Source organism: Eumetopias jubatus, unplaced genomic scaffold, assembly GCF_037043125.1.
Source record: "Eumetopias jubatus isolate StellerSeaLion01/CBP00866 unplaced genomic scaffold, mEumJub1_p1.0 scaffold_3, whole genome shotgun sequence".
Lineage (NCBI taxonomy): Eukaryota > Metazoa > Chordata > Mammalia > Carnivora > Otariidae > Eumetopias > Eumetopias jubatus.
Genome location: NW_028274809.1, coordinates 21905551 through 21929964, shown reverse-complemented (window position 1 = coordinate 21929964; position 24414 = coordinate 21905551). Strand labels below are relative to the sequence as shown.

Sequence of the window (24414 nt, the reverse complement as noted above, 5' to 3'; positions counted from 1 at the left end):
GGGTGGAAGCAAAATTCCCCAGAAAAAGAACAGTCCTTGGTGAAATGTGTCGATGGGCCATTTTGGCTGTGTAAAAATTCCCTCTGATGAATGAGCTGGAAGGATCTTGTTCTGCATACCAATGGGGGGAAAGCAGGAGTTGGTGTGGGGAGCAAGGATTGGAGAGAAGCCAGAAGGAAGATGAAGCAGGAAGGAGGGAGGACAGTACCAGAGAGCATCCTTTGTGAGCTGTGTGTGAAGGAAGGTGGTAGTGAACCCTTCTGGAACAGGACAGCACCACGCACCAGTACTCTGAAGAGGAGAGAGTCGGACTCTCAAAAAAAACTGATGAATGCTTAATTTCTAAATGACCAAAGCTGAGGCCCCTTTAAATATAGGTTATGAGGGGCCTTTTCAATGGCTTTGTGAAGTTTGCTAGCTTAAGTCTGTAAGCAACACTCCCCCTTCCCTTGCTGAGCCCCACAAGGGTCTTCTCTCCATTAGCTCTGTCTGGGCTGTTTTCAGTACAGAAAGGCCTTTGTCACCAAGGTAGGGATTTGACACAGAGCCACCTCCCTTATCCCTCACATCTTCCCTATGTACCCCATAAGAAGGCAAGGTCTCCTGTTTTTTGTCCATAGGCTATTGTGATTTATCACAAGGATTCTTTAGTCCAAGGGAGACCCATCCTTGTCCAGTTTATGTTAAACAATGATGGTTTCAGGGCACCTGGGTGGCTCAGTTGGTTAGGTGGCTGCCTTTGGCTCAGGTCATGGTCTCAGGGTCCTAAGATCAAACCCCACATTAGGCTCCCAGCTCAGCAAGGATCTGCTTCTCCCTCTGCCCCTCCCCATGCTTGTGTTCTCTCACTTGTGCTCTCTCACTCTCTCAAATAAATAAATAAAATCTTTTTAAAAAAACAATGATGGTTTCTGGTTCATAGAAAATGCATTATAAATATGAAAAGCTGGTATAACAATTTAACCTGAAATTTGAGTATATCTCTTTCATGATTCCTGGCACCACTGATATCCTTGAAAAACGGGTGCATCTTGGCCTGATGGGAGAATGATTTCTATAGGAAAGTGAGACTTACAAATAAAGGCAAAATCCCGAATTGTAACCCAGCGCCCCCCCCCAACACAGGTACCTAGAAAAGGTTACTTTGAAGACCAAGAGAGGAAAAAATTTTTAAACTTGAAGAGAAGACCTCTGGTACCCTTAGCAAGAAAGCATCTGGCAGCAAAAGGGCAAAGCTTCTCAGCTTAGAGAAGGAGCAGACCCTCATCCCTCCACTTAGACACCTCATGTGGCCATGCAAGAAATCTGGTATCACCCATTAGGTCCCCGGGGAAGCAGACTCTGAGATGGAGTTAGCTCTCAGGAGGTTTAGCAGGGAGCAACATGGAATCAACACCTGTAGAAGAGAAGGGGGAAAAGACAGCAGGACCGGGCGTCAGCCCTGTGGGGACTTCACGGGGAAGCCGTTCTGGGTTGGTAGGAGAGGTCTGAGCCTTTGAACCCCTGTGATAATCAACTCTGGATGAGGGCCACTGAGGAAGAGGACATGACCTTGGATGAGGCCACGCTCTCCGGCTGGGGTTGTCCAGGCAGGGGGCTGATAGCTGAGGACTGGCCTCATAACTCCTTTCTTCCTGAGGTAGGATCTGTGTGGCACACCATAGCATCTTTTCCCTGGCAACCCCAACACTGTCCCCGTGCGTGGGTTGTTTTGCAAGCTCAGAATTGCCTCCCTCTGGAAATGCCAGGAATTCTTTTATCAGATTACTTCAGTATAAGATAGGTAGATTTTTTTTTTTTTAATTGTGGGACAATATAGTAAGTCTGCCAGGCATTATCCCTAAAGCCTTCTACTCTTAGAAGGGAACATTCTAGAAATAAGGTTCAAGGAATTCTGTTCACCAAGGGAGGTAATCCCATCCATATTAAATTTATTAAAAATACAAGCTACAATGTAGGTGAACTTCAAATACATTATGGTAGGTGAAAAACAGCCAGACACGAGAGGTCACATATTATATGATTCATTTACACGACGTATCCAAAATAGGTAAATCCAAAAAGACAGCTCATGTGGTTGTTGCCAGGGCTGGGAGGAGGGGAAATGGGGAGCAAGTGCCTATTGGATATGGAGTTTCCTTTTGGGAATGTTTTCGAACTGGACAGAGGTGGTAGGTGCACAACATTGTGAATGTATTCAATGCCACTGAATTGTTTATTTAAAAATTATTCATTTTATGATATGTCAATTTCACTTGAATTTTAAAAAATGAGTTAAAAAGACCTCCTCCCTGAATGCAGTCCGTTGTATTCAAGTTAACCCTTTATTGTAGAAGAAGCCTTTACTTCTAAGTACCTGGATGTTATTAAAATATTGTTACTCTGGGGCGCCTCGGTGGCTTCGTCGGTTAAGCATCTGACTTGATTTCAGCTCAGGTTATGATCTCAGGGTCCACACTGGGCGTGGAGCCTGCTTAAGATTCTCTCTGTCCCTCTCCCTCTGCCCCTCCCCCCATATATATATATAGTTACTCTGTCCTTGGGGTAACTTCATATTATACAAGGTGAGTCAGGTGAAACTATTTGTTTTTAAAATCAATCTCCCTATTCAAGTAGTAGACACTAAATGGGAACAAAATTATACATAATTATACATAACAATAAGCAACTCCTTTAAACATGGGAGACAATTTCTGTTTGTAAGAGTATTTTCCTTCAAAAGGTGTTTGGAGCACCGTGATTCACACGCCATTAAAAGTATGTTGAAACAGGGGCGCCTGGCCGGCTCAGTCAATGGAGCATGTGACTCTTGATCTCCGGGTTGTGAGTTCGAGCCCCACCTTCAGTGTAAGAGACTACTTAGAAATAAAATATTATAAATAAATAAATAAATAAAATAAAAATAACTGATGAAAACCATTCATCTTTTCCTGGTAAAACATGAAGAACTGCATCTGAATATTTTGCTTTAATGTGTTTGCTATTTGGTGACAGAAAGCATAACAATGTGAATATATTTGTTTGAAGCTAAAACGCAGGTGACTTAACTATATTGAAACAAATAACATCCCTACCACCACTCCACCACTATGACCCAGCATCATCTGGAATTCCAAGAGAAATATAACTTTGAAGTAAAAAGAACAGTCCAAAAGCCATGAAACAGTTAAGATACCAGAACCTTCAAAGAAGGAAAGAAAAAAGAGTCAGTTTAAAATATGCAAATTAACAAAAATCCCTGTTTTAGACAACTGAGAGCCAAATCACTACCCCTCCCCCACCCTCTCTGATAAAAAACCACTTCTAAATGTCATTTTTTTTCTTAAAGATTTTTTTATTTTTTATTAGAGAGGGAGAGTACAAGCAGGACCAGCGGCAGGCAGAGGGAGAGGGAGAAGCAGGCTCCCCGCCCAGCAGGGAGCCCGATGCGGGGCTCAATCTCAGGACCCCAGGATCATGTCCCGAGCTGAAGGCAGATACCCAATCGTCTGAGCCACCCAGGTGCCCCAATGTCATTGTTTTTCTAAAGCATTCCAAATTTGAGAATTTTGTATAAAACACTTTCTAAATTTCAAAACACATTTAAGACTTATTACATAACAAAATTAAACTTTTACTGTTTACCTTAATTTTCAAGAATGCAATTTTCTTAATTTTTTTTTATTCATTTGAGAGAGAGAGCAAGCGAGAGCATGGGGGGGGCAGAGGGAGAAGCAGGCTCCCCGCTGAGCAGGGAGCCCCACACAGGGCTCTATCCCGGGTCCCTGGGATCATGACCTGAGCCAAAGGCAGATGCTTAACCAACTGAGCCACCCAGGCGCCCCATGTTCAATTACTTCAGATTGAAAAATTTTAAATTTGACTCATAGCATTTTGAATTCCATACCAGAATTTGGATTTCTGCACCAAAACTAAATAGCTGAAGCTTCATGTAAATAGGATATAAAATAGTGCTTTAAATGGAAATAAGCTACATTTGAAGTGTGTCACATTTATAAAACAAAGATCTATGTTAGGGGCGCCTGGGTGGCTCAGTCGGTTAAATGTCTGCCTTCGGCCCAGGGTCCTAGGATCGAGCCCTGCGTCCCGGCTCCCTGCTCAGTGGGGAGCCTACTTCTCCCTCTGCCTTAGCCTGCCATTCACTCCTGCTTGTGCTCTCTCTCTCTCTGTGTCAAATAAATAAATGAAATATTTAAAAATAATAATGATAAATCAAAAAAAAAAAAAAAACTCAAACTTATTATTCCTCTCTCCAGAGTTCTCAGAATTCAAGGATGCTGGGTCATGCTCATGAACTCACAGGGAATTGAAGTACATGGTCTAGACTTACACAAAACTCTCACAGTGGGTCAACATTCCAATGCTCCAGAGAAGCTCATTATTTCCTCCTAGGCAAAGCTGCACAGAAAATCAAATTTTTAGACTCCTTTTTGGACATGGACTTGGAGGGAAGGCAGTTGGTTTAATGAATTCAGTTCTGAAAGTCTGATGCATCCTCCAAAACAGGTATGTACACACCAAGCAAAGCAAAGGTTTGTAGCCCTTGGGTGGGGCGTGTGTCTTATGACCAGTGGTCAATGGGCCCTGCCATGGTGGCCATGTGGGTTTTTCCTACACTGCCATGATGGACCACTCTCCCACTTTTGAGGGCTGCATGTTTTTCTGCTCACATTCATATTTTAAATCAGATTAAAAGGACCTCTTGCTGTGAAATGACAGGAAATTTGGAATTTATTCTAAGATACTTAGAAATCAAGTAGGGGAGATAAAATTTGGAAAAACATAGATCATTATTAAATCTGGGTAATGGTATTATTATACTATTCTCTTTTAGTGTGTGTTTGAATAGTTTCATTAAAAAATGTTTATATTATCTCTTGATGTCTTGGTGAGATAGTCTGTCTCTCTCAGGATATTGTATTGGTCACAGGCTCTATAGTTAAGACTCTTTTAACTCAAATCCCTCTTCTGCCATTCACTAGGTGAGATCTGGAACAAGTTACTGGGCCTGTTTGTGCCAGTTTCCCCAACTGTAAAATGCTGGTAGTGATGAAACCTACCTCACATGGTTTTTGTAAGGTTAATTTGACATCATGCATGGAAAGTGTTTGGCAGTGTCTGGCATATAGTAATCACTCAATAAATGATTGCTATTGTTATCTACTACATATTGATTCTATAGCTCTGTGAGCAATGTATTTCTGCTCTCCAATTTGAACTCCCAAGTCAACCACAAAGCCCATTTCTATACACACATGCTTTGCTTGCTCAACAAATTATTCTCTTCTGTATCTCACTGAAATCTCCTCAGTTTCATTCCTCCAAATAAAATAGTAAGAACTCATTAGAATTCAATAAAGGCATCCATCCCCCCCAATTCCCTTAAACTCCACCCCAACAACATAGAAGAGAACGGTTGCTCCTTCTCCCTCCCACCAGTCAATCCCACCAACCCCAAATCCAGACTCAATGCTTCACATGGGAATCTTCCTTCAACAAGAAGTAGATTAGTCCTCCCTGTTCAATTCATCTGAAAACAAGAAGCCAAAGAAATTTAACAAAATCAGCTTTGCTACATACAGCCTTCACTTCACAAGGTTAAAATTAAAGGGTAAAAAATTCCGACTAATAATTACTCTGAATTACCCATAGAAATGAGTTCTTTTTTAAAAAGAATCTTTACTACTTAAGTTTCTAGTAATTATTAGCATTTGAGAAAAAGTAATTCTGTTGAGTCATACTTAAAACTACAAATTCTAACTAAATTTGTGACTCAGTGTATACAGATGAAAACAGAAGCTTAATGGTCCAAATAGTCAAGAAAATCAAGGAATATTGTTTTTACTTTCCTTATTTGATTTGTTTTCCCCAAATTTACCTATTGGATATCATTTCCCCATTTAAGCATATGAACTCAGGTATATCAATGTCACTGGAATAATTGGACTATTGTCCCTTTCCTGCAACTCTACATGTTTACCCAACTGGCTTGTGCTAGGGCTGACTGGTAATGCTAAATAACCAGTGTGGGAGGCTGGCCAGGAGCTTGGGTTATGCCCAGTGCCTGCAGGGCAGAATTCAGGCTAAGAGGCAACAGCTTTGTACCACCAAATACATATTCCATTTGGAACCGGCCTTTCAGTCCCTCTACCACACCCATGTACCCCCATGAACCACTGGAGGTCAAGTGCAAACTCTCTCCTGTTTCTCCCAAGTAACCTTTATTTATAACCAACTAATTCTTCCCCATGTTACCCACTAGCCAAGTAACAAATGAGACCATTTTTTATTTTGCAATTTTTTTTTATTTTAGGAATTTCCAAACTTACTCAAAGGGGTAGAGAGAATAGAATTAACCATCCAACGTATAATGTATCTGTCACTGGTCTAAACAATTATTATCATGCTTCCAATCTCATTTCACCTGCTCCCCTCTGCTCCCCAACTTTTCTTTAAACTGGAGTATTTAAAAGCAAATCCTAAATATCATTTCTTTCCTAATAGGGAAGGGCATTTTTTTAAAAAAAGTAACTGCCCTGCTATCATCACATCTAATGACAAGTAATTCTTGAATAATATCTGCTAATACCCAATCCATATTCAAATCTCTCAACTGTCTTGAAGCTGTGACAAGAGTAGTGGTAGAAGCTGGGATTCGAAACCAGGCAGTTGGACTCCAGCAGAGTCTAAAAGCCATAACTCATGGAAGGAGAAAGTCCACCAAGAGCTCTGCAGGAACACACAGGAAAGGGCAAAATAAGCAGGTGGATAAGGTGTAAGGGTTCCCTAAGCAGACAGGTTGTTTGTAACCTCAGCAAAGTGGCCTCAATCAGAAGAGGTTTTCAAGAGGTTTCCTTTTAGGGAACTGACAAGCTCCAGAAGAGCAAGTTTGGAGGCTGCAGATGAAAACGAGGGGAGGACTCACTCGATGAGAGGAGTAAGGAGACCTCCAGGAATGCAGCTCTGATGCAGGTCCCCACCATCTGACTCCCACTGAGGAAGACGTGCCTCTCACTCCAGCCACAGCTGAGAAAGCTGAATGGTGATGCAGCTTGGCGGGGGGCGGGGGGGGAGCAGACACTAACCGACAGGGGGTGCTGGTTACCAAACAAATCATAAATAGCATTGTCCTCAAGATTCAAAATGTCCCTTTGGATACCCTTTGGGGAGGAGAGGTCCTCACCCGAAGATGGAGGTCCCTATGGCTGCAAAAAAGGCCACCCCTCGCCTGACAAGAAATTGATGGAATCTTTGAACATCTGCTACAGGAAGAGAGTGAAACTAGTCATTTGGGGTGGTAGAAGAACCCATGGGAGGAAGTTTCACTTGGTCTCTTCTGATTTGTTTAGTGTATATTTTTCTGGGGTCGTTGTTACCCTGTAAGCATTTTGTTCTTTAATTCATCTATTCTCCTCTGGACAAAATGACAAGATGGAAAAACTCACCTCAAAAAAAAAAAAGAACAAGAGGCAGTACCGACTGCCAGGGACCTAATCAATACAGACATTAGTAAGATGTTGGAACTAGAGTTCAGAATGATGATTATAAAGATACTAACTGGGCTTGAAAAAAGCATGGAAGATACTAGAGAAACCCTTTCTGGAGAAATAAAAGAACTAAAATCTAACCAAGTCGAAATCAAAAAGGTTATTAATGAGATGCAATCAAAAATTGGGGCTCTAATTGCTAGGATAAATGAGGCAGAAGAGAGAATCAGTGATATAGAAGACCAAATGATGGAGAATAAAGAAGCTGTGAAAAAGAGAGATAAACAACTACTGGATCACAAGGGCAGAATTCGAGAGACAAGTGATACCATAAGAAAAAACATTAGAATAATTGGGATCCCAGAAGAAGAAGAAAGAGAGAGGGGGGCAGAAGCTATATTGGAGCAAATTATAGCAGAGAACTTCCCTAATTTGGGGAAGAAAACAGGCATCAAAATCCAGGAGGCACAGAGAACCCCCCTCAAAATCAATAAAAATAGGTCAACACCCCAACATCTAATAGTAAAACGTACAAGTCTCAGGGCAAAGAGAAAATCCTGAAAGCAGCTTGGGACAAGAAGTCTGTAACCTACAATGGTAGAAACATGAGACTGACAACAGACCTATCCACAGAGACCTGGCAGGCCAGAAAGGACTGGCATGATATCTTCAGAGCACTAAATGAGAAAAATATGCAGCCAAGAATACTATATCCAGTTAGGCTGTCATTGAAAATAGAGGGAGAGATAAAAAACTTCCAGGGCAAACAAAAACCAAAAGAATTTGCAAACATGAAACCAGCCCTACAAGAAATATTGAAAGGGGTCCTCTAAGCAAAGAGAGAGCCTAAAAGTAACATAGACCAGAAGGGAACAGAGACAATATACAGTAACTGTCACCTTGCAGGCAATACAATGGCACTAAATTCATATCTTTTAATAGTTACCCTGAACATAAATGGGCTAAATGCCCCAATCAAAAGACACAGGGTATCAGATTGGATTACAAAAAGCAAGACCCATCGATATACTGTCTGCAAGAGACTCATTTTAGACGCAAAGACACCTCCAGATTGAAAGTGAGGGGGTGGAAAACCATTTACCATGCTAACGGACATCAAAAGAAAGCTGGTGGCAATCCTTATATCAGACAAATTAGATTTTAAACCAAAGACTGTAATAAGAGATGAGGAAGGACACTATATCCTACTTAAAGGGTCTATCTAACAAGAAGATCTAACAATTGTAAATATCTATGCCCCTAACACGGGAGCAGCCAATTATATAAGCCAATTAATAACAAAATCAAAGAAACACATCAACAACAATACAGTAATAGTAGGGGACTCTTTACATGTCAGTGGGGACCCTTTAAATGTCAGAGGGACCCCCCCCTCACTGAAATGGTCAGATCATCTAAGCAAAAGATCAACAAGGAAATAAAGATTTTAAATGACACACTGGACCAAATGGACTTCACAGATATATTCAGAACATTCCATCCCAAAGCAACAGAATACACATTCTTCTCTAGTGCCCATGGAACATTCTCCAGAATAGACCACATCCTAGGTCACAAATCAGGTCCCAACCGGTACCAGAAGATTGGGATCATTCCCTGCATATTTTCAGACCACAGTGCTTTGAAACTAGAAGTCAATCACAAGAGGAAAGTCGGAAAGAACTCAAATACATGGAGGCTAAAGAGCATCCTACTAAAAATGAATGGGTCAGCCAGGAAATTAAAGAAGAATTAAAGAAATTCATGGAAACAAATGAAAATGTAAACACAACTGTTCAAAACCTTTGGGATGCAGCAAAGGTGGTCCTAAGAGGAAAGTATATAGCAATACAAGCCTTTCTCAAGAAACAAGAAAGGTCTCAAATACACAACCTAACCCTACACCTAAAAGAGCTGGAGAAAGAACAGCAAATAAAGCCTAAACCCAGCAGGAGAAGAGAAATAATAAAGATCAGAGCAGAAATCAATGAAATAGAAAACAAAAGAACAGTAGAACAGATCAACGAAACTAGGAGCTGGTTCTTTGAAATAATTAATAAGATTAATAAACCCTGGCCAGACTTATCTAAAAGAAAAGAGAAATGACCCAAATAAATAAAATCATGAGTGAAAGAGGACAGACCACAACCAACACCAAAGAAATACAAACAATTATAAGAACATATTATGAGCAATTACATGCCAGCAAATTAGACAATCTGGAAGAAAGGGATGCATTCCTAGAGATGTATAAACTACCAAAACTGAACCAGGAAGAAAGAGAAAACCTGAACAGACCCATAACCATTAAGGAAATTGAAGCAGTCATCAAAAATCTCCCAACAAACAAGAGCCCAGGGCCAGATGGCTTCCCAGGGGAATTCTACCAAACATTTAAAGAAGAATTAATACCTATTCTTCTGAAACTGTTCTAAAAAGTAGAAATGGGAGGAAAACTTCCAAACTCATTTTATGAGGCCAGCATTACCTTGATCCCAAAATCAGGCAAAGACCCCATCAAAAAGGAGAATTACAGACCAATATCCCTGATGAACATGGATGCAAAAATTCTCACCAAAATACTAGCCAATAGGATCCAACAGTACATTAAAAGGATTATTCACCACGACCAAGTGGGATTTATCCCTGGGCTGCAAGTTTGGCTCAACATCCACAAATCAATCAGTGTGATACACTACATAAATAAAAGAAAGGACAAGAACCATATGATCCTCTCAATAGATGCAGAAAAAGCATTTGACAAAGTACAACATCCTTTCTTGATCAAAACTCTTCACAGTGTAGGGATAGAGGGTACATACCTCAATATCATAAAAGCCATCTATAAAAAACCCACAGCAAATATCATTCTCAATGGGGAAAAACTGAAAGCTTTGCCCCTAAGGTCAGGAATATGGCAGGGATGTCCACTATCACCACTGTTATTCAACATAGTATTAGAAGTCCTAGCCACAGCAATCAGACAAAAAAAGAAATAAAAGATATCCAAATTGGCAAAGAAGTTAAACTCTCACTCTTTGCAGATGATATGATACTTTATGTGGAAAACCCAAAAGACTCCACCCCAAAACTGCTAGAACTCATACAGGAATTCAGTAAAGTGGCAGGATATAAAATCAATGCACAGAAGTCAGCTGCATCTCTATACAACAACAGCAAGACAGAAGAAAGAGAAATTAAGGAGTCGATCCCATTTACAGTTGCACCCAAAACCATAAGATACCTAGGAATAAATCTAACCAAAGAGGCTAAGAATCTGTACTCAGAAAACTATAGAATACTCATGAAAGAAATTGAGGAAGACACAAAGAAATGGAAAAATGTTCCATGCTCATGGATTGGAAAAACAAATATTGTGAAGATGTCAATGCTACCTAGAGCAATCTACACATTTAATGCAATCCCTATCAAAATACCATCAACTTTTTTCAAAGAAATGGAAAAAATAATCCTAAAATTTGTATGGAACCAGAAAAGACCCTGAATAGCCAGAGGAATGTTGAAAAAGAAAAACAAAAGCCGGTGGCATCACAATCCCGGACTTCAAGCTCTATTACAAAGCTGTCATCATCAAGACAGTATGACACTGACACAAAAACAGACACATACATCAATGAAACAGAATAGAGAGCCCAGAAATGGACCCTCAACTCTATGGTCAACTAATCTTCGACAAAGCGGGAAAGAATGTCCAATGGAAAAAGGGGGGGAAATCTGAGGGGGAGACGAACCATGAGAGACTATGGGCTCTGAGAAACAAACTGAGGGTTCTAGAGGGGAGAGGCATGGGGGGATGGGTTAGCCTGTGATGGGTATTAAAGAGGGCACGTTCTGCATGGAGCATTGGGTGTTACACGCAAACAATGAATCATGGAACACTACATCTAAAACTAATGATGTAATGTATGGTGATTAACATAACATAATAAAAAAATAAAAAAAGAAATAAAAATGAGCAAAACTCCACATATCCAACAAGCTGTTTGGTTTTGTATTTCAGGATAATGTGCCCATTGTAGAAAGGAATTGTGAAATAAGATAGGTGAACAGAACAAAGAGAAAAAAACAATCTTCAACGTCTGCAGTCAAGACTGGTATAAGACTCAATATTTGTTTATTTCGTGCTGCCTACTTGGCTGTACGGTCTGCCAAATTGTTTCCCTTACATTCTAAGGTCATGTCCCTTTGATGTCCTCTGAGGCAAGTCCCAGCTACCTCCTGAGGTAGGTGTCCAGACTCAAGAAGAGCAATAATTGCAGGTCCACATTTGATTGGGGAGTTATGGCTTGATCATAATCTCCTTTCTTTCCAAATTGCCACGTGGGATGTAGCACTATGGGGTCAGTATAAATATTAATTTTTAGGCCTTTTGCCAATTGAAGAGCACGGGTGAGTGCTATTAATTCAGCCTTTTGGGCAGAAGTATTTATTGGAAGGGCTTTTACCTCAATGGTCTTAGTTAAACTAACTATAGCATATCCGTCTTTTCTTTCTCCCGTATCCACGAAGTTACTGCCCTCAGTAAACCAATTGTGGTCTGCATTTTTTCTTTCTTTTTCTTCTTTCTTTTCTTTTTCTTTCTTTCTTTCTCTTTCTTTCTTTTTCTTTCTTTTCTCTTTCTTTCTCTTTCTCTCTTTCCTTTCCTTCTTTCTCTTTCTTTCCTTCTTTCTTTTTTCTTTCTTTCTGTCTCTTTCTTTCCTTTCTTTCTTTCAAGATATTTGTTTTATTTATTTAGTTATTTGAGAGTGAGAAAGAGCACGGGAGCAGGGGGAGAGTGACAGAGGGGGAAAGAATCCCAAGTAGACTCCCTGCAGAGCATGGAGCCTGATGAGGGGCTCGATCCCACACCACCAAGACCACAACCTAAGTGGAAACCAAGTCAGAAGCTCAACTGACTGAGCCAGGCGCCCCTCGTCTGCATTTTCTTTCTTTCTTGTTTGAGCCAAGCCTTGGGGTAGTGTTGAAAATAAAAGGGGCCAATGGTAACTGTTTTATAGTCACGGGATATAGGCACGGGGCAGCCGTGAAATGCACCCCTTAGGCCTTGGGGAACATAGTTAATTGCTTCTCGGCCCTAGTAGATTAGTAGTTGCTCTTTATATCTGCTATTCCCATATTTTTTTCTTAAGTAAGCTCTATGCCCAACATGGGGCTTGAACTCAGCACTCTGAGATCAAGAGTTGCATGCTCTATTGACTGAGCCAGCCAGGCACCCCAATTCCATTATTCTTTACAAAATTCTCCTTACTTCCTATTAGCCAATCTCTCATTGCTCCCACCCCCTGTGATAGCTCATAGTGACAGATACTGATTCCAGGCAAGAGTTTACCATTCCTGCTCGCAGGGACTCAGGTACTGCCACACTCCAGGGGCTTATACAAAGCCTGATCCATAGGCACAGAATCCCACACAACAGCATCCAATCAGGTGACCCACTTCCCAGTAAAAGGTGTGAGAATGGGTCCCTGACCGTGAAACCATCGATGGTTGCACACACAGTGCTTCTAGAGGGAGCCAGCCCCACAGAGGACTAGAACAACTAGTGCACGCCTGAAGTGCCAGCAACCTTCTGAGAGGATGCAGTACCATCTGTCAGGACGCATTTCCCCCAAGGCTTTGGAAACACTTCTGGGAACCAATGAGTGGAAGAGGGAGTGGTCCTACTTACTATCACTTCCAAAGCTCCACCACGGGACTTGGTGCTTCGATCCATTTCTGGATTCTGCAGCATTGGAAGTCCTGGTCCCAAAGGAGGCAACTCTTGCTGGGGGACCCAGGAAGGTCCCATTGAACTACGAACTATGGCCGAGTCTGGGGCCCATTGGCACTCAGGCACGAGCTGATGAAACAAGGAGTCTCCCTCGCCAGTAGGAGGAGCAGAGCTACTTTTAGACAGTGAGGACCTGAACTAACACAAGCCATGGACGAAAAGAGCAGTGTGTGGGTGGGGGAGAGGTAACGTCCACAAGGGCCACTTGTATCAACAAATTCTTTTAACATGATTAATAATTAGAGTTGTTTTTTCCTCTAGATGTCTTTTTCTTCTTGTTCCATGCCTTTAGCACCATAGTCTTACCTTTTATGGCACTTAGAGCACTTAGGGAGGTTTAAATTTGTATGTGACTTGATTAAGGTTTTTCTTTTTTTTTGTTATTTATTTTTTATTATGTTCAGTTACCACTGTATAGTACAGAATTAGTCCTTGATGCCATGCTCAGTGATTCATCAGTTAAGTATAACACCCAGCGCTCTCTCTCTCTCTTGCTCTTGTAAGCTCTGTGGGGACAAAGTCCATGTGTTTTTTCCGAGTATTGCACACCCAATTCCTACCATAATGCTGAGTACATAGGGGCTCAGAATTATTGAGTGATTAAACTTATTCAGGAATATTTAGTCTACAGCAAAATTTACTAAGTGTAGTAACAAGAGAACATTATTGACAGGACACTATCACGAAATGTATAGAAGTCCTCGGGAGTAGACTTATGATTCTAGAATTACAGATGACAGTCAGCTGTCCAATAATTGGTCTAACAAGAAGATCTAACAAGGAGTGGTAGCTAAGTCTCATGCTATGTGGGGTGGCCTCCACTCCTTAAGTAGAAACAAACACGTGACAACACTGTGGAGATTTATGGGGTTGTTTGTGGTCATTGGCATGAGGTAATTTGAAAAGCAAGCCCTGCCTCTTCCATCTTCCTCACCAACCTATGTTAGGGTTAGCCTGCTCTCTAACGTGGCTTGTAATTCTTAGCAACTATGATATTACCATGTCCAGAAGGTCATTTTAAAGTGTTGTCTAGAAGGAAAAGATTTCTGATCTGAATAGCATGAATAGCATGGACACAAAATATACAGCTGTGCGTGTCCTCTCAGGGGTGACTCTGTACTTGGGCAAATCCAAGAGTGAGCTCCTCTTTTCATGCTGCTCCCCAGGCATATCATTAGCCTCATCCTGGTCCCGCACCCCTCCCCACCACTGTGGGAGCCTGATAAAATGGCAGATTCATGGGTCCCTTCCCAGAGCATGGTAAATTACATACAGCTGTTGCCAACTTAACGATGGTTTGACATGATTTTTCAACTTTACTATGGTGCGAAAGTGACAGGCTTTCAGCAGAAACTACTTCGAATTTTGAATTTATCCCGGGCTGGTGATATGCAGTACATATTCTCTCGTGATGCTGGGTAATGGCAGACAGCCATGGTTCCCAATCAGCCACACAATCAAGAGGGAAAATAACCGATACACTGACAACCATTCTGGTTTTCACTTTCAGCACAGTATTCAATAAATTACACGAGATATTCAACACTTTAGTATAACGTAGTCTTTGTGTGAGATGATCTTGCCCAACTGTTGGCTAATGTAAGTGTTCTGGGCATGTTTAAGGGAGACTAGGCTAAGCTACTGATGTTCAATAAGTTGGGTTTATTAAATGCATTTTTTAAATTTAATTTAATTTTATTATGTTATGTTAATCACCATACATTACATCATTAGTTTTTGATGTAGTGTTCCATGATTCATTGTTTGCATATTAAATGCATTTTTGACTTAATGCTATTTTCAACTAACAATGGGTTTATCAGGACATAACCCCTTTTTAAGTCAAGGAAGATCTTTACTTTGCACTGAGAATTACTGATAAAGAAAAGAAAATATCTACTTGACTTCAAGAGGGAATAAGTCAATTGAAAGAGGTTTAATTAAGACAAAAAATGAATGTACATAATTTATAAAAGACATTTCAGAAGTCAGGACCATTGCCCAAAAAAATCAACTGAAGGCAGAATACTGGACCCTAATACATTTGCATAACTTTTAATTTAAAAATTTCGTTTTGCATTCAAAGGGAGAAACATGAAGAAAAGGGAATACTTTAGATTGGAAATCAAGACACAAATCAAGTACTACCAAGAAATACTGCACATAACTTCATTTTTCTTTTGAATCAAGAGGTTTTATACAAATCTAACTTCATGAACAAAACAAATCATGCATTGATAATTACCATAAAGCTTTATGGATCCAAAAGCATGATATCTACCATAAGATAGGAGTCATTATATATCTCTAGTTTTAAGAATCATCATGATGCCATAATTTAGATTTATGGCCCACCTTTACAATTAAATATTAAAACCTTTTGGGAGATCATGATACCTCTATTATTAATTTGAAATTATTTCATTTTCCAATTATCTTGCTCAGAAATAAAAGGCATAATCATAAAGTAATTTAAGCCCCATTCCTAAAAGAGAAATCTTTAATCACAGGATAACCAGTGTTGTTTGGGGCTTAAACACGCATTATTTCAAGAACAGTTTTTGCATAAGCATAGTTGATAACATTAAAAAGGCAGAAAGTGATTATTCCATTCATATTATCAGCTCCTGGAAAGTACCAAAGTGCGTTCTTGAGATATTAAGGCATTTGGGGACAAAAGACACCTCCAGTTTCCTTAGCTCAGAGCTTGCCTTTAGTCTTGAAAGTCTCCTTCATCTGTTTGACAACAGAAAGGTCCCCTGCCCCGTCAGGCCAGTTGTCATGATCTGGTAAGTGGAAAACCTCATGTCAGTTGCAAATCTATTAACCTCCTTCATCCTCTTAGTTTCCAACAGACCCTCTTCTTATTTTCCCTAATTCACCCCTTTTCTTTTCTCAGCAAAAAAAAAAAAAAAATCATTAGGACAACTAGCAAAGGTCTTGAGAAAATCCTGGTTTTGAATCCCAGCCCTGCCACACATACCAGCCTTTCCAAATTTGGAGAAGTTCCTCCTCCTGAGCCTGTTTTCTTCAGGGGGGTAACAACATCTGTTCTTCTAAAGTTGTGAAAATGAAATGTGACGGCCTATGTAGCGTGCTCGGCATACTGCAGCCACTGCATACATACTATCTTAGGAAGCAGGATGACTTGAAAGCCATGTGCTTACTTTGTACCGGGCACACATAACTGCCTTTCCAGCATCCAGTCCCTCATCCTCTTTCCAAGAGCCTCCAGCTGCACTTGAGAATCCATGAGGTTCTGGGGAAGTGGCCCCACTTTGATCACCAACTGAGCTAAGTCAAGCAGTGCACTCCACTCCTCTGGCTCTGGTTACTGCTTGAGGACGGCCACGCGCATCAGCTCGTCCAAAACAGAGTAGGTCTCAGAATTCTGCTAGAAATACTGTAACAATGTCATTCCCTCCCCTCTCTCTGTCCAGCTGGGTGGGGACAAAGAAGCATGGGGCTTTCGGGTGGCAGGCAGCTGTTCTACAACCAGAAGAGTCTGTCTTAAGATAAAGCCAACACAGCAGAAGCAAAAATAGAGGGAAAAGAAAAAAAAATTGTCCCTGATGAGCTAGTGAACAGATGATTCAAGTCTGACTTGCTGTTCAGTTATGCGGGCCAATAAATGCCTTTCTTGCTCAGGCAAGTATGAGCTGCAGCTAAAAGCGTCCTATGTGATACAGGGCTTTAAATGTTTGTTATCTAATTTAATGCTCCCAACTGTTTACTCAATAAATGCCATAAGTAACCCCACTTTACAGAAAAGAAAATGGAAGCATACAGAAATTAATTTTCCCAAGATCACACAGCTAGTAAGGGTCTAGCAGGGCTTCACCCCAGGCTTTGTCACTCCAGGGCTGGCAATCTTCAAGAAAACACAGGACAGAAAGGCTCAGTAAGTGCTCCCACTCGTTATTTGGGTGGGTGGGGGGGTGTACATATTCTTTTTTTTTTTTAAGATTTTATTTACTTATTTGTCAGAGAGAGAGCAAGAGAGAACACAAGCAGGGGGAGCGGCAGGCAGAGGGAGAAGCAGGGTCCTCGCTGAGCAGGGAGCCAGATGCGGGACTCAATCCCAGGACCTTGGGTTCATGACCTGAGCCGGAGGCAGATGTTTAACTGACTGAGTCACCCAGGCATTCCGGGGGCGGGGGAAGGGAAGGAGTATATTCTTTGAAAAATCGCTGTAGCTGATTTCACCAAAAGCTTATCTTTACACTAATAAATACAGTGTTTGGGGTACTTGGGTGGCTCAGGTCATGGTCTCAGGGTCGTGAGATGGAGCCCTGCATCCGGGTCAGCGGGGAGTCTGCTTGGAATTCTCCCTCTCCCTCTGCCTTCCCCCTGCTCTCTTTCTCTAAAATAAATAAATAAAATCTTAAAAAACAAAACAAACAATGTTGGAATTACAAAAGAGAACTGTTTCACTGGAGTCCTGGAGAAGCAGCTGCCTGGAGTCACTTTCCCTTTCTAAAGGAGAATCGACAAATACCCTCAACACCACCGATGAGAGAAGTAGAAAGTATCCCTTCCACCTTGGCCACTTTAAATACTATCTGAAAACAGTATTGCATAACACGTAGGCATTTCTGTCTTTCTAACCAGGAGCCTTAAAACCATGGTTATCTTCTGCACATCACTACATTGATGTTATTAGTAAAGAAATTAGTAAAGAAATCTAGATGGGAGGGGGCAATAACAAATAATATTAAAGTCCCAGACTAATCATTTATTAATGCAAAGGTCTGAAGCCATGAGCAGACTGTTAGTACACAAAAGAGCAGGGTGAACCTAGGTCCCTGATAGGAAATTGAAATACATGTGCAGGGGCGCCTGGGTGGTGCAGTCAGTTTAGCAGCTGACTCTTGGTTTCAGCTCAGGTCTGATCTCAGGGTCGTGAGATCGAGCCCTGCGTCGGACTCCATGCTCAGTGCAGAGTCTGCTTGAGATTCTCTCTCCCTTTCCCTCTGCCTGCCCCTCCTCCTGCATTCTCTATCTCTCTCACTGAAATAAATAAATAAATCTTAAAGAAAAAAAGAAAGAAATACACATGCATTACATCAACCACATTTTAATTTGCTAGTAGCCACTTCACACTCTTCAGCAACAGTGAAAATACCTTTGAATTTTGTATTTGTGGGCAACATCTATATTTGGTTGAGCCTTATAAAACTGCTGGTTTTGTATATTAAAAATGGTTGAATACAGCTAATTCATATGGTTTCACTCAATATACATCCCAAAGATCATGTAAAATAGTACCACAGCACCCCTCCCCACCTAACAGGTCTGAGTCTTCCGCTGAGATATATAAACCACTTATTAGAGGAACAAAGAGGAATTAAATCTTAAAAATACAGCAACCTCTTGCCTCTTTTCTGCCTCCTCCTTTTACTATATACTCATATTAAGAATATTTTTCAAGCTTAAACTTCCACCAACCTATACACACAAGGCAATTTTTTTTTAATATATAAAGCTATGTGCTATGATAAAAAATATTTAGATATTTTCTTTGGGAACATTTCCTTTAAAGATCCTATCAGGAATATAAACATTTTGTACGTTTTTGATGTTCTGTTAGAGAAAACCCTAATCCTTTATGTAACTGCTTAAGAAATTCTGTGAACTTGGACACCTGGGTGGCTCAGTCATTAAGCGTCTGCCTTCGGCTCAGGTCATGATCCCAGGGTCCTGGGATCGAGCCCCGCATCGGGGGGGTGGGGGGGTCCCTGCTCAGCGGGGAGTCTGCTTCCCCCTCTGCCTCTGCTGCTCCCCCTGCTTGTGCTCTTTCTCTCTCTCTCTCTCTCTCAAATAAATAAAATTTTTTTTGAAGATTTTATTTATTTATTTATTTGAGAGAGGAGAATGAGAGAGAGAGAGAGCACACGAGAGGGGGGAGGGTCAGAGGGAGAAGGAGACTCCCCACTGAGCAGGGAGCCCGACGTGGGACTCGATCCCGGGACTCCAGGATCATGACCTGAGCCAAAGGCAGTCGCTTAACCAACTGAGCTACCCAGGTGCCCCCAATCTTTTTTTTTTTAAGAATTTATTTATTTGACAGAGAGACACAGCAAGAGAGGGAACACAAGCAGGGGGAGTGGGGGAGGGAGAAGCAGGCTTCCTGCTGAGCAGGGAGCCAGATGTGGGGCTTGATCCTAGGACCCCGGGATCACGACCCAAGCCCAACGACTGAGCCACCCAGGTGCCCCAAATAAATAAAATCTTAAAAAAAAAAAAGAAAGAAATTTTGAAAACTTGAACCTGAAAAGGCATAAAGTTAGTGACTGCTCATTTCTTGAGGGCTCACCTGGTACATCAAATATGTGCGTATACAAAGACTGGCCCCCGTCCACATCCACCAACTGTCCAGTAATAAAGGAAGCTGCAGGGGACAGCAGGAAGCAGACCAGCGGGGAGATCTGGAAACAGAAGCACACACATGCACACAGAAAAGCAGATGCTCCCCATTTGGGGCTGCTTCCCTGCCCAAGAAAACACATCTCGAAACATACAACTGTAATATGCATTCTACAGTCTGTGTGTACCATCACCTAACAAAACACAACCAACTGCCTTTTTCTATTTGAGCACCATTAAAAAAAATGTGACTAGTGTGGCAAGATGTGAAGGAGCCTACACCGTGTCAAATAAGCTACACACAGTGAATAAGCTGAAGGCGAACACAGTGCTTGATTTTTCCCACAAACTACCCAGTTCCTTCCACATCTTTCAGTGCCTACCATAACTCACTGTTCCATGCCATCATGTGCCTTTTATGCTTTTGTCCCTGACGTAGTCAATGTGTCTATGGAACAATAAGCTGGCATTCAGCCAGTGGTCCTGCAGGCTGCAAGGCCAGGAACTGAGACTACAGGAGCTTTCTACGAGAGGGGCTGCAGAATCCCGCCGCACCCCCTAAAAATTCAGAGGTAATTAGATGACTGCAGCAACATCTACTCCCAAAACCAAAGAGAGAGAAATGATTTCACTGGATATCAAGGAACTCTCTGAGGCTCTTGGCACAGCCAGATTTTCTCAAAGGGAGATCCCAAACACTGGCATTAGCATCCTTGGGTCCGTTTATGGAAACTCCAGATCCCTAGGTCCTCCTTGAGACCTTCTGAATTTAAAGCTCTGGGGTTGGGTCCCCAGAATCTGCTACTTGAGGAGACTCCCCAGCTGGAGGGAGACTAGGGGGAGGCTAATGAGGTGCTTAGGGGGCAGTATTTAAGGAGGCACTCACTCTCGGGGCAGACCCCGCACTCGTACGACCCTGAGAGTGAGCGCATCCTTAAGTTTTATGTCCATGCCTAGCTTGCTTCGCCCCATTTAGAGTGTTCACTTACATGTCTGTGCCTCATTGAGGCTGTGAGACCCTGGAGGCTAGGCATAGCCTTCTGTCTGTCCTGGTGTCCCTAGAAGCTAGTGTAGACGTGCACTAAACAGAGGCACTAGCCATACGACACAACCCACCTTCTGCACGGCTAGTCAGAACTGAGATGTGCTGTAAGTGTAAAATACACACTAGATTTTGAAGACTTGGTATGGAAAGAAGGCAAACGTATAGAAGAATGTAAAATGATGTTTTAGATATATTGGGTTGCATAAAACCTTATTAATAATAATATATATAATTATTTCTATTATCTATTATATATTAAATTACTACAGCAATATTAATTTCATCTTTTTACTTTTCTTAATGTGGCTACTGGTTAGCTTACAATTACATATGTAATGATTATGATATTTCTATTGGATAGCACTAGTACAGAGAGTTAATCGTTGAAAAGATCCCCCATCCCTGAGGAAACGCAGACAGTTCTGAGCGATGACTGAAAGTAACTACCAGAACTGGTATTAGCCTGTCAATGACAACTCACCGTGTGCACCAGGAAGACTCACCCCAATAAGCTCCTTTCTGAATGCCAGCCGAACAAGAACCCTCTCATCCCAGTAACCGTGACCTACAAAAGTCTGCAAACCCCTAAAACTACACTTGTTCCAGAACAAGAGAAAGAGCCATAGTCTGCTCTGTTCAGGGAGACTGTGCCTGACTAATATTAATGTGACTTTGTGCTGAATTTTGTTTGAAATATTGACTGATGGTCTCCCGTGTTTAGGATAAAATAAGCGCCTAATAATTGTTTACAGAATGAAGGATCTTTATGCATCTCTTCCCCTAAAATGAAGGGATGTTGCATGGCCCAGCTCCTGCTACAGCGTTTTGCCCACAAACTAGGGAACTATGAAATGATACTGAATTGAACTGAAACTATCTGCTAGATAAAAGATAGATAAATATTCATGATACCTGGTTTACTTCGGGAGCTCAACACGGAGCTAAACTGAACTAATACAATTTTTATAATTACCAAATTAACTAGGCACTATTGTGCTATCTCAGATAGAGTCTTCTTAACTTTCATTTTAATGAAATCCATTTGATGGATGGACTTGAAGAACCAAGCCACTCACAACAGTTTTATCAATCAGTAAACACAATTCAAGACTAGCAACTTGTATCCATTTTCTATGTGGGTAACACCTCTTTTATCTGTTTACTTTCAGTTCTGTTTATTAAAGATCACAGGGATTTTAAATAGGCAAGCTGGGGTTTGAATTGCAGTACCATGAGCCATGTATAGCCTTAGACAAGTTATTGCGCCTCTTTGGCCCTTGGTTTCTTAACTTTGTAAAGTGAGTAGGGCCTGCCAAGTGCTGCATTCCTTTCCGAGAGATGTTGAGGGACATCGTGCGGGCTCTGGCTATTCCTTTTAAAACTACAGCTACGGGGCTCCTGGGTGGCTCAGTGGGTTGATCCCTGGAGTCCTGGGATCGAGCCCCGCATGGGGCTCCCTGCTCAGTGGGGAGTCTGTTTCCCCCTTCCTTCTGCCACTCCCCCCTGCTCATGCGCACTCTCTTCTTTCTCTCTCCAATAAATAAATAAAATCTTAAAACAACAATAAAAACTACAGTTACGTTCTGACCCTCCTGTCTCTACCCCAGGGACTGTCACTTATTGTCACTTATTGTCAGCTCATTGATAAGCAGTTCAGCCAATGGCCTGGTGTGAATGTGCTCCCACTAATGATGATTAGCCAGGGTAATAAGAATATCTTGGAAACATGACCAAGGGATGCTAGGACAATCAGGCAGAGGCATCCCCTTGCTCTGCATCTCACAAAAGCTCCCAGCCTCTCTCCTTCCCTTCACAAGCAACTATTGGAAGGCTGCACCTCCAACAGTCAAAGCATGGTCAGTAAAACTCTTGAGCACACCTAAAACCTTTCCAGGTGATTTGCAAGAATAAAACTATGTTCATTATAATACTACCTCTTTGTTTGTCTTTCTCACTGTGCTGACATTTGCAGTAACGGTGCCAGAGCAATGGTGGGCAAAATTGCTGGAGCCTCAGCGCAAATCACAGCAGGAACATGAAACGGAACTAGCGGTCCTTACGGTAGCGGTCACTATCTTCTTCACCAGCAAGTACACATGGGGGGAAAGCCTGTTTCACTTTAGAATGTCCTCAGTGAAGCAGCAAAAATTAGTCATCATACTGATCTTGACCACTGGGTACAATATCCTTTTTAATATCTAGTGATATGAAGTGGGAACTGCACATCAAGCTTTTCTGCTTCATACAGAAGTAACTGTTGTGAACTGAACTAGTCACTCTCTTTGTGAAATACCATTTGTTACTTGAAAGAACGACTAACACACTATGGTTACTCACACCGGGGTACCTGGCAGAGTTTTTTTCACAAACGAACAAAGTGAGAATGTCACTTCAGAGGAAAACAACTTTGGTTTTTGTATTTGTTGTCAATGAAAAGATCTGAGCTTGCAAGTGAAAAGCAGAATTTCGGAAAACTTGCGCTTGTCAACATGAGCTTGACAGTTTCCTAACATTTCAAGATTTTTCTGAAGAGATCAGTGGTGACATTAAAAATGTGACCATTTATTTATTTTTATATTCTTTTATTTAAATTCAGTTAATTAACATACAGTGTATTATTAGTTTCAGAGGTAGAAATCAGTGATTCATCAGTCTCAATATAACACCCAATGCCCATTACATCACGTGCCCTCCTTAATACCCATCACCTGGTTACCCCATTCCCCCACTCCTTCAGCAACCCTCTGTTTGTTTCAAATGGTTAAGAGTCTCTTATGGTTTGTCTCCCTCTCTGATTTCGTCTTGTTTTGTATTTCGCTCCCTTCCCCTATGATCCTCCGTTTTGTTTCTTAAATTCCACATATGAGTGAGATCATGTATTTATCTTTCTCTGACTGACTTATTTCACTCAGCATAATACCCTCTAATTCCATCCACGTTGTTGCAAATGGCAAGATTTCATTCTTTCTGATGGCTAAGTAATATTCCATTGTGTGTGTGTACAGACACACACACACACACACACCACATACCCTACATTTCTTTATCCATTCATCTGTCGATGGACATCTGGGCTCTTTCCATAGTTTGGCTATCGTGGACATTGCTGCTATAAACATTAGGGTGCATGTGCCCCTTCGGATCACTATGTTTGCATCCTTTGGATAAATACATACTAGTGCAATTGCTGGATCATAGGGTAGTTCTATTTTTAACTTTTTGAGGAACCTCCATACTCTTTTCCAGAGTGGCTGCACCAGGTTATATTCCCACCAACAGTGTAGGAGGGTTCCCCTTTCTCCACATCCTCGCTAACATCTGTTGTTTCCTGAGTTGTTAATTTTAGCCATTCTGACTGGTGTGAGGTGGTTATCTCATTGTGATTTTGATTTGTATTTCCCTGATGATGAGTGATGTTGAGCATTTTTTCACACATCTGTTAGCCATTTCTATATCTTCTTTGGAGAAATGTCTGTTCATGTCTTCTGCCCATTTCTTGACTGGATTTTTTGCTTTTTGGGTGTTAAGTTCTTTATAGATTTTGGATACTAGCTCTTTATCTGATAAGACATTTGCAAATATCTTCACCCATTCTATAGGATATCTTTTAGTTTTGTCAATTGTTTCCTTTGCTATGCGAAAGCTTTTTATCTTAATGCAGTCCCAATAGTTCATTTTGCTTTTATTCTCTTGCCTTTGAAGATGTGTCCAGCAAGAAGTTGCTG

General features: G+C 41.3%; 1 protein-coding gene across 2 annotated transcripts in view; it reads right to left on the bottom strand.

Annotated features, from left to right (window-relative positions):
- Positions 1 to 15760: 15760 nt before the first annotated feature.
- PECR (peroxisomal trans-2-enoyl-CoA reductase) overlaps positions 15761 to 24414 on the bottom strand; it is a 29310-nt gene continuing 20656 nt past the window's right edge. The window contains exons 7-8 of one of the 2 annotated variants that reach the window (XM_028112113.2): positions 19595 to 19706; positions 15761 to 16064 (exon numbers count right to left, since the gene is read on the bottom strand). In XM_028112113.2, the coding sequence (XP_027967914.2) occupies positions 15979 to 16064; positions 19595 to 19706 (198 nt within the window). In that variant the 3' untranslated portion in view covers positions 15761 to 15978. The remainder of the gene's footprint in view (positions 16065 to 19594; positions 19707 to 24414) is intronic. The other variant, XM_028112114.2, reaches the window with a different exon arrangement.